The 18,954-nt window shown below is 37.3% G+C and overlaps 1 protein-coding gene across 2 annotated transcripts in view; it reads left to right on the forward strand.

Annotated features, from left to right (window-relative positions):
• Positions 1-157: 157 nt before the first annotated feature.
• LOC134530928 (UDP-N-acetylglucosamine--dolichyl-phosphate N-acetylglucosaminephosphotransferase) overlaps positions 158-18,954 on the forward strand; it is a 59,688-nt gene continuing 40,891 nt past the window's right edge. For both annotated transcript variants that reach the window (XM_063366245.1, XM_063366244.1), the window contains exons 1-4: positions 158-492; positions 1,139-1,259; positions 4,237-4,450; positions 7,952-8,183. In XM_063366245.1, coding sequence (XP_063222315.1) covers positions 353-492; positions 1,139-1,259; positions 4,237-4,450; positions 7,952-8,183 — 707 coding nt within the window. In that variant the 5' untranslated portion in view covers positions 158-352. The remainder of the gene's footprint in view (positions 493-1,138; positions 1,260-4,236; positions 4,451-7,951; positions 8,184-18,954) is intronic.

The following is an 18,954-nucleotide window of genomic DNA, read 5'->3' on the forward strand; positions in this document are numbered from 1 at the left end:
GTATGTAAGATGCTATTATAAATAAAAAACTGAATAACTGATTAATAATATTGGTTTCATTAAAGAATTTTCAACTGATTGTTACTACCTGTTTTCTGACCGTGGTTTATCACACCTGATAATACGTAAACAGCTGAGCGACAGTCAACAAGCAGTTTAGCAGACAGCCGAATAATTCAGTCGGTGGGTGACGTGTTAAGGGAGCTCTGTTTACACAAGTGCATGGCTAGTACTATTCAAACTAGTTTGAACTGCTACCAAGAGCACGTGTGATGTTGACAACTTAGCGCTTCAGGAGTCATAATCTCAGTCCATGTAGTTATTTGACTATAAAGACTCAATAATAAGTAATATGTGGCCAGTTGTTATAAATGCTTTAATGTCAGTAGCAGCATATTTTGCTACACTGAAAACAATTCCTCGCCTGAAAGATATGTTTATCAGAGCTAATTTGTGCGGCATTGATATGAGCAAAACTAAAAAAGAACGCATGTAAGTATTGGAAATATCAGAAAAATCGTTATTAAGCCTTTGAGACAAATTATCTTAGTCAGTTGCTCAGAATGATAATCTGAAGAAAAAAAAGTGTAAATATATTTTTAGTTATATATGTAAATTTATATTAATTGTTCATTATATAAATGGTATTTAGGTAGGCGTACAGTTAGTTTATTAATTGTAGAGTTTGAGGACATATCTGAAAGAATAAAAAAAAAAAAATCTGAAATGGTGTTTTTTGATGTCACAAATGTTGGTTGATGATAAAAATGCAAAAGTTAGAATTTTTAATGGAAGTATATTTTTTCCTATCATATTTTGCACCACTTTGTTAGCCAAAGCACAACTGGAGGAAGCACAGAGTATACAGCTATCTATCTGCATTGATTCTTGTTTTATATCTTCTCACAACAATTTTTACACTGAAATTAATTTCTCCTATAATGCATTATAGATCTTACCAGTTGGTGATTTTTATTATCCCCGGCCATCGCTGTCATGATAGTTCCCTCCTTTTTTCTGCTACCAGTCATTCCTTAGTAAGTGTTAAAATCTCTCCAGTATTTTAGTATTTTGAGAGTTTCTACAGTATGCAGTTCTGAAATGGCTTTAGCTTATGTTATCTTGTGTTGTGTTGCAGACCTGAAGCACAAGGTGTGGTGACTGGATGTATTTTCCTCATCACACTTTTCCTCTTCATTCCAGTGCCATTTAACCAACACATCACAGAAAAAAACTATGTTAATCTGACAGATAATGAGGTAAAATATTTAAGTCTTTCTACTGCTTGGTAAATAATTTTTAAATAGCTGGTTGTCATTTTTTGTGAGATTTTAACAAAACGTAACAATATTATTGGAAGTGAACCTAAAAATTTAGTTTAATTTTTTTGTATCCAGTTCAAGTTTGCACAGAGATATTGAATGTGCCATTTTATATAAAAATATGGTTAATGCCAATGAGTTAAATACATCAAATATACCCTAGCTCAAATTTTTCAGTCTGCTACTGGCTCTGTAATGAATGTCATTAGGTAGTCAGTATAAACAAAAGTTTAGCAAATTGTAATGAACACTAAATAAAAAATATATTGAAAGGTCTTCATCCTCCATGGCCATGACAGGTTATAGTTTGCCGGATTATCAAATGTCAGTAGAGATTTAACGGACATGCCAAGGAAAAATTTATATAGAGTACAATGCTTTTTAAAACACGTTATAATAAGCTACTCAATAGAAAAAATGCAGATGAGTGTGAATGTTTAAAAAAGGTTTCTGATTTTCACATTGGATGTTTGTGTGAAATATCTTCTACAAAAGATTATTATTATGAAAATGTACGGGAGAATTACAAAATGTAACCCACTGGAAAGCAGGAAACATTACTGAAACGTAAACGGTCAGCAACGATAAACTCTGAACAAACAAGTAACGTCAGAACAGTAATGTCACTTGGCGGTCAAAGTCAATTGCTGGAATAAACCTGAAAATTTCTGAGTACGAGCAGCTTGGTTGGTGTTGGATTACAGAATTTTCCAAACCATGAAATACTGGATGAAAGTCTTATACTGTACATTGGTGTAGTCAGCAATTATAACACAAGATGATATACAGTTCACAAAAAGCAGACCTTTGACTAGGAACAGTTCTGGAAGGATAGCCCTATTAATTAAATGTAGTTTTATTTACTAACTAATAATCACACTAATTCTTGTAAATGACTGTCCACAAATTAATCACACTAATGTCCTCTTGTTACTCTCTCCAATAGAGCTTGGCTCGACAGGGACTCTCTCTACTGCTTGTCTCTTACTGCGTACCTCTGTATCGACAACCGCAACGCGTCCGCCGCACACACAAACCATCCCGAATGCTTCTCTTCCCTGAAGCTCCAATCTTCGCACATTGAACCCATCATCCGCTATCGTTCGCCAAGGGGTCACTAACCGCTTTCATTAGTCTGAAGATTCATCGATCTCGTACCCTTCTCACACTCGCTCACTGGTGTCACCACCAGCCCCTTTCACTTCTCCAGCCGGAGGTCAGCGTCGTCTTATATACCTGCGAAAAGTTCCGTCCTGGAAAGTGCCGCACCATCAGAATCCCCAACTTAACGCTCGAAGCTGCTAGAACAATGGTGTTCTAGTTATGCCACATCACGCAGACAGGCTATGGGGGCAGGCAGAATCCCCCAGATGAGTTGGAGAGAGGCCACCCTGACTCTTTCGAAAAACCACTAATCGGAAGAGACGTGTAGTGGTAATGGAGGGACAAACACTACCTGTATCGCGCCCCTCCCGAAGCGTGACGCCCCCACTGGATGGCTAGCCTCGTTGCTAGCCACCTCGTAACATTATGTTTAATTTTGCATTTTATATATAAAATAATCTATGATGTAGAGAAGTGGTAAGACAACTTTATTTAAAGGTCCTGAAAAAGTCCTTAATTTTGTTCACCAAGTACTTATTTGTAGACATCCTGAAATTTCAATATAATGAGATAATAAGCAGAAATTTAATAAATAAAAAAATTTCTTCATCTCTAATGTGTCATGAATGAAATGTTCTTTCCAATACGTTAACAAATGTCACCAAATCGCTGTTTGCAAAAGGGGGTAGCAAGATTAAAATTAGGCATGCTGTATACTAAATAAATAAAAAAAAATTACTGTAAGATATTTAGTGAATGTGACACAATATTCACTAAGAGAATAGAAGGTGGAAGAAATTTAAAACTTCTATTTTTCGAGGGTATCTATATTAAAAAAGCCGTATATTCAAGTTCATTTTTTATACTCTGAGATCAGTTTGTATTTGGTTATAAATGGTACAAATCATTTCAAAAGTCATAATGAATGGTTTTTGAAATTTTGATTTATTAGTTTATCATTAAATGGAAGAAACTATGGTTTCAAAGAATCATTTTGAATTATCACTATGTCATTATTATTTTCAATAAGAAAACATAGTACCTACGTATATTTAGGGAAATTTATCCCCTTCATGTTGGATTTTTAAATTTTTTTCTCCAATTTAATATTAAAATTTTTGGCATGATATAATTTATATTTTTTCAAGCCTTCACTCATATTGTAATGTTCATTAACAGTTTTTGGTCTGTAATCACTGGGGATAAAAGGGCCAATTATTTCAAGCATGTGACTACAACTTTCATAATAACTACACCAGTGTAGGAATGTTGCCCTCGGAAAGTGCCTGAGGCTAGGTCCTACAGCATGTCGAGCCAGAAGGTGTTATCAGGTTGTGCACAGGTCACAAAAGTTGTGAAACTAGAGAATAGGTAGTGATAATAGTCCTGAAATAAAAAATTATCGGTACTGTAATTTAGAAAACTTAAAATTTCCAGCATCCTTTTGCCAGGTTTTTTGACACATCTCTTCAGTACATATATAGTATTTACACATCATGTATAAACATATCAACACTATTCACTTAAATCTCGTGGAGATTATCTCGCAAAAGGTTTCAGCATTCTAACCTAAAAAAAAAAAAAAAAAAAACCCTGTAAATAGTACCTTGGTTTTATATGAAATTTGCTCATTATTAAATATTTTGCTTTCTCTCGTTCCTGTGATGCAAAAACGTCGTACAGCAATTTTCTTAAAAAGCGTTTAATTTAGTTGACCGGTTATTTAAGGACCCCCATGGTAATTTGGTAGCTGTATTGCAAGCTGTGGCGAAGTGCTCAGGAATCCAAAGAGGCAGTGGGGTGCTCGCAGTTTGTGGAGATGTTGGCGGCCCTGCTGTCCATATGCTGCATGCTGCTGCTGGGGTTCGTGGACGACGTGCTGGACCTGCGGTGGCGCCACAAGCTGCTGGTGGCCACCATCGCGTCCCTGCCGTTGCTCATGGTCTACTACGTCAACTTCAACTCCACCAGCGTCGTGGTGCCCAAGCCGTTCCGCCAGTGGTGCGGCCTGACCGTCGACCTGGGTGCGTACTGCTCCCACTGCCCTGCTTCGTCAGCAGGGACCAGATTTCAAGGTTTTAAAACAATCAACTCAAAAGTTTATACAAGATTTATTCAAAACTCTCTCTCTCTTATGTGTGTGCGTGCATGTGCGGATACAATAACTGCCGTAATTTTAGCCAATCACCAAACTGATACATACATAAAATATGGTCATGGAAAATCTTGGTTGAGTTTGTTATGGAAAAAAAATCTGACCAAAAGGGTAGAAATGTATGTAGGTTTTGAAATACAGAAAAATCTGTTTTACTCCCTTTAATGTGACAAATATTGAATCCATACAAAGTTAATATATTTAGGAGTAATTAAAAAAAAAAATTCTCCAAATAAATGTTTGATTCAAACAACCAAACAGGTTTTGGAGGATGAAAAAAATTCATAAAGGTGCGTTTACACTAGAGAAAAAGAGATAGCAATCTGTTTATTAAAACAGATAGCACATTACTGAACGAATATAATACTTTAATATCCCGTGATACTAATTTCTCCAAAACCACGTCTTTACAACTGATACATATAATGCACTTTTTCAATATGATGATTTGTAATAAGCATGTCTAACTTTTCTGAACAAGAAAAATAAAACTGTTAATTATTTCTGTGTTTGAAAAAATGTTCTGTGGTCATAGTGTAAAAATGAGTAACTAATAACAGCTGCAAAACTTAAAAGAAGTTAACTTTTTCCAATTTTTTTTTTTATTAAATTGTAGTTAAAACATAAGACTAATTAAATTAATTTAATTGAATTTAAGTTTTTAAAGATTCTGTATTTGTTATTAAGATTAAGTTTTTATTGAAAATTATTAGTTTCATTTTTTTTAATTGCATTTCGGTGCTTTGTGGTGTATTAACTTGAATTTCTGTGTTACAGTACACTCCCAATTATCCACGAAATTAAGTGGCTGGGCCACCGCGGATAGTGAAATCCGTGTATAATCCACAAAAGAGCCGAAAATGGGAAACAAAAAAGGAAACATTAATTTCAACTTTAAAAATCTAAAAATTTATGTACAGTAAAAATTATAATTAACAGTAAAAAATTTTAAATGATGCTAAAATTTTAGTATTTTACTGAATAATTACGCATGCCAGCCTTCTGTGTGAGTTCCGACAAGACCTGTGGCATTTTACGGTATACTGCACACAATACACTCGTCAGTAGAGTTCAAATTTGCTCACTTGTAATAAAATACAGATTTACATATTTGCTGTATTTTTTCGTACCATGCGCGGATAATGAGTTTACTGTATATGGTGTATGGGCGTGCTTTTCAGTGTTATTTTGGTTTTATTACAATTCACCATATTATAATCTTGTCCCTACTGATTAGTGGTTTAGTGAGATTATCGTACATCTTTATAATTTTACTGGAAAAAAAAAATTAATATCTATACATATAAAACAAAGTCGGGTTAGTTACACCATTTATTACTCAAGAACGACTGGACCAATTTTAATGATCTCTGATTTGTTGGATTCGTCTCCGCCCCGAATAGCAGAATAATTATTAAAATATTGATAAAATTCACAGAAAAAAAATATTTTCTAAATAAATTTGTTTTGGAACTCTTGTCATGCAGGTTGGCCATAGACATACAAAGTTACAGACGTACAAACTGTGAGAGTTATTTCTCTATGTTCGCTAAGCAATAGCTGCGAAGTTATTCTAACTAATAAAGTAGAGAGAGAGTAAGAAAAACTAAAAGTTCTAAATCGTTTGTCGTCATCATGTTTGGGACAATTGTTTTTACCCATTTTGGGATTTATTGTTTACTTTTATCATTATAATTATTTAAAATGAATCACCCAATCACATTAACACTACAGCACTACCACAGAAAAAGAAAACTAGATTGAAAACACAGAATGTATGAGAAACTCTTGGAACATTCCAGTGCCGCTGCCTGTCAGTATATAAGCTGTAAGTCGCGAGAGTAATTTTTTTTTGTTTCGTGTTGTCAATTATTTGTTTTGAAAAAAAAGTATAAAGGTTATCGGTTGATTTGTTTGTTTTGTGAGAGTGTTATTAATAAATCTTATCATGCGAGTATTATTAATAACAATGCTGTAATGCAATTAGGCTTCGAAACATTGCGAATCAATCCACTGAAGGACATGAAATTGCGCAACAGAAGAGCGCAGCGTTAGTATGGCCTAACTTCGTGCTTCTCAAACACCAGAGCAGATTATTTCATTTCCTCCGAATTTTTGCTATTTCATCTCCTCAAAAGACGAGCTCGTCAACAAAGTGTTCCCGAACATCATTGCTAACTACAAAAATAACAAATGGTTGAGTGAGCGAGCAAACGAAAAATGTCGTATATCACAAAGTGCTTCACTGAAGAGAATCAACCCGAGTGCAACCCATGCAGCAAAATACATAGCTTCAATAAAGCAGATGTCTTGCTGACACGCCATTGAAATACAGTACACTCCCGATTATCCGCGAAATTAAGTGGCGGGTCCACCGCGGATAGTGAAAATCGCGGATAATCCGCAAAAGAGCCGAAAATGGGAAACAAAAAAGAAAACATTATTTCAACTTAAAAATTTACAAATTTATGTACAGTAAAAGTTACAATTAACAGTAAAAATTATTAAATGATGCTAAAATTGTAGTATTTTACTGAATACTTAACATACAATACATTTCAGTGATGTAAACATAAAAGTGCTCGGTACTTACTTCGTAACAAGGATACAGTACATACTGTACGTACTCACAGACTTCATTAGACACTAAAAAAGCACAACTCTTTAAATTTGAAACTTTTTGAAAAAATCAGTCACTTGCTTTTGTTTCTTGCTTTGGAAACATCTTTTCTTAATTCTTGATTGAATTTCCGCAGCATAAGATTTTCAGCCAACTGCGCATCGTCGTCTTGTTCCTCTAAATAGTGAGGCAGTCCGACGATGTGTTGCAAAGCCGCTTCGTGAGTCATCTGCGCCTTCGCACTGGGCTCGCCTGTGGCGTTTTACTGTATACTGCACACAATACACTCGTCAGTAGAGTTTAAATTTGCTCACTTGTAATAAAATACAGATTTACATATGTGCTGTATTTTTTCGTAGCATGCGCGGATATTCCGCACCGCGGATCATCCGCCCGCGGTTAATAGGGAGACTACTGTACTTGATTTTTGTACTTTTATTGAGATTTTTAGTATTCATTTATTTGTGTTAGTAAAATCCTAAATTAAGTTTAGCTAAAAGTTAAGATGACATTCGTTGACTGTTAGGCGGTACGAAGTTTGCCGGGTCAGCTAGCACAGTATAAAATGGTTATGTTTTGTTGTTAGTGTGGACAGGTGACTTTTAATAAAGTAGTAAGGGTGAGAAGTTTGTGGACTGCTTATTTTTGTTCCGGACTAACTGAATGAATTGTCTTGGAAAGTAGCACGCCTCGAACGAGCGAATGAGCAGTGAACTGTAGTTAGCACGCCGCTGGCTGCTGTGGTTGCAGGCTGGCTGTTCTACGTGTACATGGGCATGCTGGCCGTGTTCTGCACCAACGCCATCAACATCCTGGCCGGTGTGAACGGCCTGGAGGTGGGCCAGTCCGTGGTCATCGCCTGCTCCGTGGCGGCGTTCAACCTGGTGGAGCTGTTCGGCGGCCTGTGGCGCACCCACCAGTTCTCCCTGTTCTTCATGCTGCCGTACCTCGCCACATCCGTGGCCCTGCTGCGCTTCAACTGGTCAGTGCATCTGCTCGCTTGCGCCCAGGTTCACCGTCCCGTATGTCAAGTCTGAATTCCTGGAAACCATTTTCTTTTTTTTTTTTAACTTACAAATTTGTTATATTTCAGAATTTTAGTTGGATAAGCGCAGAATATTTGGTCACTTGTTATGGTTAGCCACTATCACGGATACTGCTAAGACCGGGGCTGCCAGGCATGGTGATACTTGTGGAGGACTGACGAATGGCAGGGCAGGTCGTCGCAGCGAGCGCGCACATAGTCGGTCGCCAGAGGATTCTTAGCTCCCCTTACGGTCGCACGCATGTAGGACCTTCTTGACCTGACGCCCCGGTAAGAAATAAGGCACTATAAACCTGTCACGCCCTACGACGTCCGGGCTCTCTGTGATCCTATCCATGGCGCCTAGGACACTGACTTCGAATCCAGGGCACGTCAATTTTGATTTGAACAAGTAGTTTCCAAACTTTTATACCTTTGTAGATTTTTTTTTTTAAAAAATGGCATTAAAAAAATGTTGGGTTGTTATTTATGTATTATTTGTAAAATCTAGTATTTAAATTTTATTTAAAGACTTTTTGAAGTTATACTTCTTTAGGCGTGTTATGAAAAAATAGTGAAATTTTAAGATGCGCGCTCATCACTGTAACACAAATTTAACAGGTTGAAGCTGCCCGCTAAACCGCTCATTAAGTCTCGAAAAAAAGCTACCAACAAAATACCTAGAAATAGAACCTCTATTAGTCGCGCATGTTGGCACGCTCGTCGCCTCTGATCACTGTTTTCATATTTATAATATTTATCCACATGTTTCTAGTTTCTACTTTCACAACACGTGTTTTAGTTTCATACAAGTGCGAATTATATATGTGCTAATAAATTATATTCAGTAGTGATTTAAATTGAATATTTTGATTAATATTATTATTCGTAAACATTAGTAAAAAAATTATGCTTATATATTTTTTCATGTGCTTCAATATAATTGAGGTTAACTATCTGTATGTATTATCTATTGATATAAATTAAAATATTATTATTTAATTTAATTAATACTAAATATTATTAAATGATTAATGTTAAATATTTATTATTGGTTATTTAATATTTACAAAATAAAGGAATAAATTTAATAAAAAGTTTAATAAAAAATTTGCGATAAAAATTAAAATCAGACATCAAATTAAAATATTAATTTTTAATATTTATTATTTAATTGAATATATAATAAATACTTATTTATAAAAATAAATAAACAAATTTAATGAAAACTTTTTGATAAAAATAAAAGGTGAAATTTAAATTAAGAAAATAATAAATATTTAAAAAATGATTAAACTTAAATTTAATTTTTGAATTTATTATTAAATTTATTTAATTTCTTTTAAAATATTAAATAATCAATAATAAATATTTAAAATTAAGTATCTTATAATATTTAGTACAAATTATGTCATATATATTTATTATTCTCTAAATTTTATTTATTTAATTTATCAAATTTAAACTGAACTTTATTGACTGTGTTGGCTATCTTTTTCCAGCCCTTTTATTATTTTATTGTAATTAATTATTTGCATGCAATTAAAAACTATTTTTTAATGATGCCAAAGAAGTATAACTTCTCACTCGTGTACATAAGTACACGCACCAATTTTTTTTCTGTAACATATCAATATTTACAATCTAATATTCATCCTTTATTGTAAACTACGTACTTAGTACAACTTTTTTCCATTTGCAAGCTATAATTTTTATCTTTGACCATAAAATACATACTTAGTACAAACTTTATTAGGTAACTAATTTATTTATTTTTTTGTTTAGTACTGTATTTACTTGCATTTAAGACACCATCCATTCATAGATGCACTTCCTGTTTAGTTCTTAGTTTACTTTGTTTCACTAAACAATTTAACAGTGAGTTCAAACACATTCGTTAGTTTTCTCAAATAATTCATTACAAAAATTATCACTTATTAAAATAAATGTAGCAGTTACTATAACATAAGGTATCATCTATCTCCAGCATCTCGAAGCACTCTTTTTTAGATTTGCTTAGCAAAAATAAGCACAAGAGCAACAAAAATAATGTTAAGCCAATACCTCAGACAAACACAACAGTGGTCATAACTTTTAGCAACCTGACACGTATAGTGACTTTCCTGCAAGTATTTCCACATCGCACTATTTGCGTAGTGTGAGAATTTTAGACGTCACTTGAAAAGGCATAATTAATTGTGCTCAGAACAAGACACAATTGAATTTCTGTTTTGGGAGGTTTTTATATTTCAGAATTTTGTGTATGGAATTGTGAACCTGTGGTCGCTTGTTATTAGTTGTGCTGAGTTAACACTTCAGGGTATTGTTCTGCATGGACTGAAATCACTGTATGCTTGATAACTTGCAGCCATTTGTTCGTCACTCGGATCCGCGACAAATGTTACCCAAGTGTAAGTGGGTTGGTTCCTAAAACATGTCAATTCTAATTCCAGTTTTGTTTCTCATATTTGGGATTTGATTCTTCGATTTCGATTCCATCAGATAGTGCTATCAAACTTATCTTTATTTAAAGAAGAAGTAAATCTCTGTTTGTTATTAACAATTGTAACTAATAACAGCTTTAATAGATTTGTAATTAAAAATACTTAATAGTGAATTAATAGCTAATAAATATATGGCAGAGTATCTCTTAAGTTACCTTAAAGACCTGATATACATAAATTTATGCAATGTGAATCAGTGCTATTTCTTTTGTACAATTAAACTACAATTATTTTATTATATATGTTCCTTTGACACAGTAAATAAAGTAATATAATTAGCTTAGTAGCATGATAAAGTGTAAAAAAACTCAGATTAATCAGTTGAAAGCCAGTTAGTCTAAATTCCTTAGTGAATGGGAAAAATAACTGTATCGGGGCTTAACATCTTAATGAAATCTGGGTTATTAGAGGAGATTAAGAGTGATGAGGTGAGGATGTGGCATTGATGGATTGATTGTGTCTGGGAAACAGGAGTACCCTGAGAAAACCCACCAGCCCATGGCAAAGTCAGTCACGTTTTCCACTTGTGTTTATCCTGTCTGTAATCGAATCTGGATTGTGTTGGTGAAAGGTGAGTGATCTAACAACTCAACCACTGTCGTTCCTTTGATAGGATGGAAATCGTAATCTAAATATTGACGAATCAAGTTCAGTACCCAATTAAAATAATGTGATACATAGTTTCGAGGTTCTGCTGTACGGGGAATAATCAACCCACTTCAATTACAAAACCATTGAATATTGACGCTGACATTCATGATTGTTTTGGTTACAGATCTGAAAATGCCGTGGTGCTTACTAGATGGACGACTTATAAATAGCTTGATAACGTAGTGTAGATTCATGAAAAAATTTGTTTTAACCCTCACTGCTGTGATTGTTTGCGAGACAATAATTTGGAGCCTCATGTGAGTGGCTGCTAGTGGCACAACTAACAGCCACTAGGAATACTACAAAGTCATTTAATACAAACCAAAGCAACATATATATATATATATATATATATATATATATATATATATATATATAGAGAGAGAGAGAGAGAGAGAGAGAAAGAGAGAAAGAGAGAGAGAGAGAGAGAGAGAGAGAGAGTTAGTAGATTCAAAGAAGTCGTAGAAAATAAAAACGGTGTCTACAAAATATTCTTGTGACTGCTCTGTGATTATTCTGTTTGATGACAGCAACAAAAGCAAATTTTATACTACACTTTCAACTGATAAGCATTTCTGTCCGTATAGCAACTTCCATGCTATTTATAGATGTAGATTCCAACTAGGGGAAAATTATCTCAAATAACTATGTATTAAAAACACCCATGTCTGGTTTTTTTTGTGCATTTTTTGGCTTAAAAACTATATAAAATACAAACTACGTACAGTGTTCGTTTGCACAGTGATTTGTTTGCTTGGATATGTTTTTCACGCTAGTGATAACTAATGATGTAAGGAGTAAATGAATGGTTAGTGTTTGGTCATAGTTATTTCTCCATGAATTGATAGCACTTCTAACATGGCTGAGTAAAATAATTATGTTGGTATCATTGAAATGCCTCTGATACAGAAATAATATTGGATAGTTTTCTACGCTAGCTGCCTGATGGTTAAAAGAAGATGGTTCTTGCTGCTACATAATTTTTTTTTCATTACTGGATGGTTCATAAATGGTTTGAAAACATTTTGTTCATGTACTTGTGTAGCACTCTATCAAACAGATTGAATGTGTCCGCCATTTGTGCTGGATACGAGACGGTTAGTAGTTCAGTGTGAGTTTAGAGATTATACTAGCTCCTAACTTTGAGAGCTTTTACAACCATGTTGAAGCTGTAAAGTATGTAGTTTATGAATCTAATTTCTTACTAAAACAGTGTACTTGAAGAATACGTCACACATTTGTCCTATAAATTATGCTCCAGAATGTCAGCCTGAGTCCTTTGATTCCATTGAAATGATGATCAATCGATTTCACAATCTGAATTTACCCATCACTTTAAAAAAAAAAAAAAAAAAAAAAGTAAACAGAAATGAAAACTTAAAATTTTGTTTTTAAATGTGTAAAGGGCGCCACACACGATCAGTCCAAACTGACAGTTTAGACTTTACAGTCGGAACTGAACAGCCAGAACTGCCATGTGTGTGCAAGGACTTTGGACTGAACAGTTTGAACTGACGGACTGATAACTTTCCATCAAATCGGACTGTGGGCTCGAAAGCCCACAGTCAGAACTGCCGTGTGGGGGTATAGACATTCCGTCAGTCCAAGCAATCAGTCCATTTAATCAACAGCTGAGCTTCGTAGCAGACGTCTTTGTTTATATAATCTTTGTTTGCTTTAGTTCTAGGTTTGTGTCATAGAAAAGGGAGATATATAGTTTGTGTTTATCGTGAAATAGATTTATTCCTCTGAAATGGCTTCCTGGTCGAAAGATTTTCTTGCTTATTTTATAGAGTTGTGGCATGAACATGAATGTTTGTGGAACATCAAAAGTAAAGATTACCACAACAACATTAAAAATAATACCTAACCACAAGACTGATCGTGTGTGGGGAAAGCTTCAGTTCAGTCCAAACTGTCAGTTCGTACTGTTCAGTCCGAACTGAGCGCATGGACTGATCGTGTGTGCAGAGAGCTTCAGTTCATTCCAAACTGTAAGTTCCGACTGAACAGTCCGAACTGATGGTTTGGACTGACGTGTGTGGGGGCCTTTAGATGATATCATTTCTACATCAAATGTAAGCAAGAAAATGATTTTGGTATTATATCACTAGCATGTCGGTGATGCGAACCCGTAAGTTTTACCCCTACCAATAATAACTTTAAAACTAGAAGAAATTAAGTTTTTTCAATGAAAGAATAAAAAAATTACTAACTTAAATCTACAAATAATCAACATTATCTCTAATAAATCAACAACCTGACATTTGAAGAAATTCACATAGTAAATAAATAAACAAAAGAAAAAAACATAACCTCAACTAAACTACCTACTAAAAAATATCCAATACTCGCAATATGTACCACACAATCACGTTAAAATTTCCTTGGAAAATAAAGATAAAATTAAAAATTGTATCTTTAAAAATATAATAAGTTAAGTTTTATCCTTGAAATATAAAAAAATTAACACATCACATGACCATGTTGATGACAACTTACATGAATTTACTCCATATCCAAACCTTCCTATAGTCATGAGGACTGCCAACAGAAGTGAAAACATTTTCACAATTTTTACGAAAAAATATTATCACACAACAAATTGTTGTATCATGTTAGTAAAATAACTCCTAAATTACTATAAAATATGCATTGCATTGTAGGTATTAAAAAAATTAATAATGATGTTCTTAATTTTTAGGTTATATTGCTACAAAGACACCATTTTCCACACAAAATAGAGGATCTAAAAAAAATATTAAAAATAGATATTTATAAAGAATAACAATATGTATAATGTACACAACATTTTTTCACAAACTTCAGGTGATAGAATTAATAATAATAGCAGTAACTATTATTAATATTAATAATAGAATTAAGAAAATACAAATATAATTTGAAATAAGAAATACTAACTTTGTAATATAATTGTGTAACATAAGAAAATATTTTTTGATAAAAATCAGAGACTTTTTCGCAATTTTTTACGAAAATATATTATCACACAACAAATTTTTTTCATCACGTTAGTAAAATAACTCCTAAATTACTATAAAATACACATTGCATAGTATTTGTAGGTATTAAAAAAATTAATAATGATGTTATTAATTTTTAGGTTATATTGCTACAAAGACTATGTTTTCTTCGTTATTCAAACTATATATCTATATGAGAATATTAATATATTTTGTACTCACTTTTTACTGTACAGTAATTGTATACTTAAGATTTAAAAGCGCAATAAGTTATACTAATAGGAAGAGATATAATGTTATCGTTAACACGTCACGTGACCATGTCGATGACGACTTACATGAATTTACTACCTATCCAAACCTTCCCATAGATGTTTTCACTTCAAAAATCTATGTTAAGGCTTAAAACACACCAGCCCAGTGGATTATGCACAATTTGCATAAGGGGCAGGGGATGTGTATTTGCTTGTAATTTTTAAAAGGCTACGCTAATGTACTGTTACGAACGTGAGCCAGGCTGCGACACGTGCAGGTGCAGAGCTGGCTGGCAGCCCCACACGGCCACTGACGTCACTAGGCCACCGCAACATGAGATGCGCTGCGTGCGCCTGGAAGATTACATCGATTGTCGTTTCCCCTCCCTCCAGCCCTCCACTCCCCGCGCGGCGCTGATAGCTAGACACCTGACACCTCGCAGCTGGGGAGTCCCGAGCACCACCTGGTAGCCACCGACACATGTTTCGAGAGATTTCTGCTGTCGGGTAGGTGCGGAATGACGCGACTGGCCCCAGCCGCGCTCGTGAATTCTAGAAGTGGCGCCTGGGCCGATATATAAGCCGAGGACGCCGGCCTCCGATGAGTTCAGTCTGGAGTTCTCTGCGGCGGAGTTTCCGGGGCGATAGTGCCGCGGGTGCATCAGAGCGGCGAAGTCCTTGGACGAAGGTTCCAGGGCGCGGAGTCAGTTCAGTGGAGACGGGAGTTTTCCCGCGGCAGATTTCATGGGCGATAAAGCGGCAAAGTCCCTGGACGAAGGTTCCAGGGCGGAGAATTCAGTTCCGGACAATAGTGTCGCGGGCGCGGCGGAGTTCCGAGCGAAGTTCCGAGCCAGGCGTCGAGTGGGTCCTTGGTGAAGGGAGGTGCGACGGCAGTCCGGAGGGCGGCTGTGAAGTGCGGCTACGGAGTCCTGCGACGGAGATCTACGAGATGTACTGCGGCGAGAGTCCCGCCAGAGGTGCGGCCCAGCGAGGTGTGCAGTGTGTAAGAACCGAGTAACTGGGGAAGCAACATTTTTAAGTGTAATTAATTACTAGGCATTTTAGAAGACTCTATTTTTTAGTGATGTAAATAGTGGCAATAAATAAAACTGTGTAGTGATATAAAATCTTTAAAAGGGCTATCCTTTACAAACCCCATATCGCAACATTTCTGGTGTCAGAAGTGGGATAGCCCTAATTTAAAGAATTTATGATTAGTTTATAGTGAATTAAAATTTAATTAGATTTTTGAGATTGCAACAAGTGTTACGAACTGTAGTTAGTTTTAAGTGTAGTAGTTTGGAAATAAGTGTTAGTGTTTAGTAGGGGTTTTGGTTAGCTCATAGAGGAAATTACAGTGTCGTCTTAAGACATTAGTGTTAGGCTTGTAGTACATGTGGACAAGAAATATGGCTGCCGACGAGTATAAGAATTTAATGGCATTCCTGTCTGAAATGAGGGAAGAAATGAAGAATGAAATTAAGAGTAACAGGGAAGAAATGAAGAGTAACAAGGAAGAAATGAAAAATGAAATGAAGAGTAACAAGGAAGAACTGAAGAGTAGCCAGGAGAAAATGGAAAATAGGCTTGACGAGATGAAGAGTAGCCAGGAAGAAAGAATGAAATGAAGAGTGGCCAGGAAGAAATGAAGAATAAAATTGATAAGTGCCAAGAGGAGATGAAGAAACTATGAAGGAAGAGATAGAGGACATCAAGAAAAACCAAGAAGAAATTAAAAAGACCATCGATGAAACCAGCATCCATTTGGAAGGCAAAATGCAGTGTTTGGAGCAGCATCTTGCAGAACAAGAGCAACAGCTAGCCGAACATGAAGAAATGATGGCACAACACCTAGCTCAGTTCAAGCAGACCACCGAACAGCAAGTAGCAGCTGTAACTGAAGAGTGCCATCGGATGATCAAGGAAGCTGCATCGGCTACGAAAAGGAGCAGTCTGGAGATGTGAAGGTGGAAGGCGCAACCGGTCACCCAAAATTCAAGTCACCCACCTTTGATGTGCAATCGTCGTGGGCTGTCTACAGGCGACAGTTTGAGGCAGCTGCTGAAGTAAATGGCTGGGACGATGAAGAAAAGGGCTACGGCACTTGTCTTGGCCCTGCGAGGATCCCCACTAGAGCTGCTGCAGACCATACCAGTTCCAGACCAGAAAGAATATCGGGTATTAGTAGAGACCCTTGAGCTGAGGTATGGCGACCGACACATGGGCGAGGTTTACAGAACAGCCCTGAATACGTCAACAGAGATCGTTGGAAACCCTCCAAGAGTTCGAAGCCGACATCGAGCGACTCATGCACCTCGCCTACCCAGAGGCACCAACAGAGTTCCGCCAGCAGCTAGCCACTAGTGCTTTTATAGATGGGCTCAGAGATGCGGAGGTTCAGCAAACTCTTTGTTTGGGCCGACACAAGAAGAGCTGCGAAGCTTTGATTCACGCCCTGGAAATCGAAGCTGCCTGCATTACCTCAAAAAAAATGAGTATCAGAGAGAGAGAAAGGCCGTGTTATAACCTTACCACCAAGCGAATAGCCGCTCAGATACTTACGAAGAGATTATACTTGGAGCACTGAGGAAGCTGTTGAATAGATCGCAATTTCAGGAAACAAGGGGAAGACAGTGGTGCTTCGTCTGCAAAGAACTAGGACACATCCGGGGCGAGTGTCCAAATCATGTTAGGAAGCCCAAGGGAGAAGAACAACGCTGTGAGACAACGATCGAACAGGAGAAGAGTCTACCGGTCCGACGGTGAAGAGGTCGCCCACGATGTTACGCGTGTCGAGAAAGAGGGCATGTCCAACATGACCGCCTGAGTCGTGTGACGAAACCGAAGGAGGAAGGACATTGATGTGACAGCAGGATTAAGGAGGGTAGTAGCTCACTGGTTAAAGGAACGGGAAGTCGACTATGGTATTCTGTTTCTGCGTGCCGACAAGGGCATTCTCAAGGGAGGTGCCCGGAATGGGAACGTGTTCAGCGGGGTTGCCTAATGGAAAGAGAAGTGCCACAGCAGCAGGTGCGGAAGAGCGAGACCCATAGTCACCGCAAAGCTGGCCTACGGACCCGAAGAGTCTGAGGATGGCCGCAATGTTACATCTGTCAGGAAGTAGGCCATATTCAGTACACCTGCCCGCTGCGTAGGATGGCTTCGCCGCATGACTCACAACAGCGCAGTGTTACCTGTTCGGGATGAACAGGTTTAAGAAGGGGGCAATGTTACGAACTTGAGCAAGGCCACGACACGTGCAGGTGCAGTGCTGGCTGGCAGCCCCACACGGCCACTGACGTCATGTGGCCACCGCAACATGAGATGCGCTGCGCGCGCCTGGAAGATTACAAGGATTGTTGCTTCCCCTCCCTCCAGCGCTCCACTCCCCGCACGGCGCTGATAGCTAGACACCTGACACCTCGCAGCTGGGAAGTCCCGCGCGCCACCTGGGAGCCGCCGACATGTGTTTCGAGAGATTTATGCCGTCGGGTCGGCGCGGAATAACGCGACTGGCCCCAGCCACGCTTGTGAATTCTAGAAGTGGCGCCTTGGCCAATATATAAGTCGAGGATGCCGGCCTCTGATGAGTTCAGTCGGGAGTTCTCCCGCGGCGGAATTTCCGGGGCGATAGTGCCGCGGGTGCGGCAGAGCGGCAAAGTCCTTGGACGAAGGTTCCAGGGCACGGAGTTAGTACAGTGGAGTTGGGAGTTTTCCCACGGCGAATTTTCCGGGCGATAGAGCGGAAAAGTCCCTGGACGAAGGTTCCAGGGCGGAGAATTCAGTTCCGGGCAATAGTGTCGTGGGGGTGGCGGAGTTCCAAGCAAAGTTCCGAGCGAGGCGTCAATTGGGTCCTCGTGGAAGGGAGGTGCGACGGCGACGGTGGAGTGCGGCGACGGAGTCCCGCGACAGAGGTTCACGAGGGGTGCTGCGGCGAGAGTTGCGCCAGAGGTGCGGCCCAGCGAGGCGTGCAGTGTGTAAGAACAGAGTAACTGGGGAAGTAACATTTTTAAATTAATTAATTATCAGGCATTTTAGATAACTATTTGTAAGTGATGTAAAAAGTGGCAATAAATAAAACTGTGTAGTAATAAAAATTCTTTAAAAAGGCTATCCTTTACGAACCCCATATCGCAACAGTACTTTGACATAATTTTCTAAATCATTTGCTGAACTGATTCAATTCTATTCTTTTGACAATTTTATAACTAACACATATAATAAGTGTATAACATTCATGTTATAATATTGCCAGTTAGTAAAGAAAATGTAGCGTAGATTAAACTATGAAATTAATTATGAGTGAAAAGGGAACGAGGTATTCTGACCCCCAAAT

This window comes from Bacillus rossius, chromosome 3 (assembly GCF_032445375.1).
Source record: "Bacillus rossius redtenbacheri isolate Brsri chromosome 3, Brsri_v3, whole genome shotgun sequence".
In the NCBI taxonomy this organism is placed as follows: Eukaryota; Metazoa; Arthropoda; class Insecta; order Phasmatodea; family Bacillidae; genus Bacillus; species Bacillus rossius.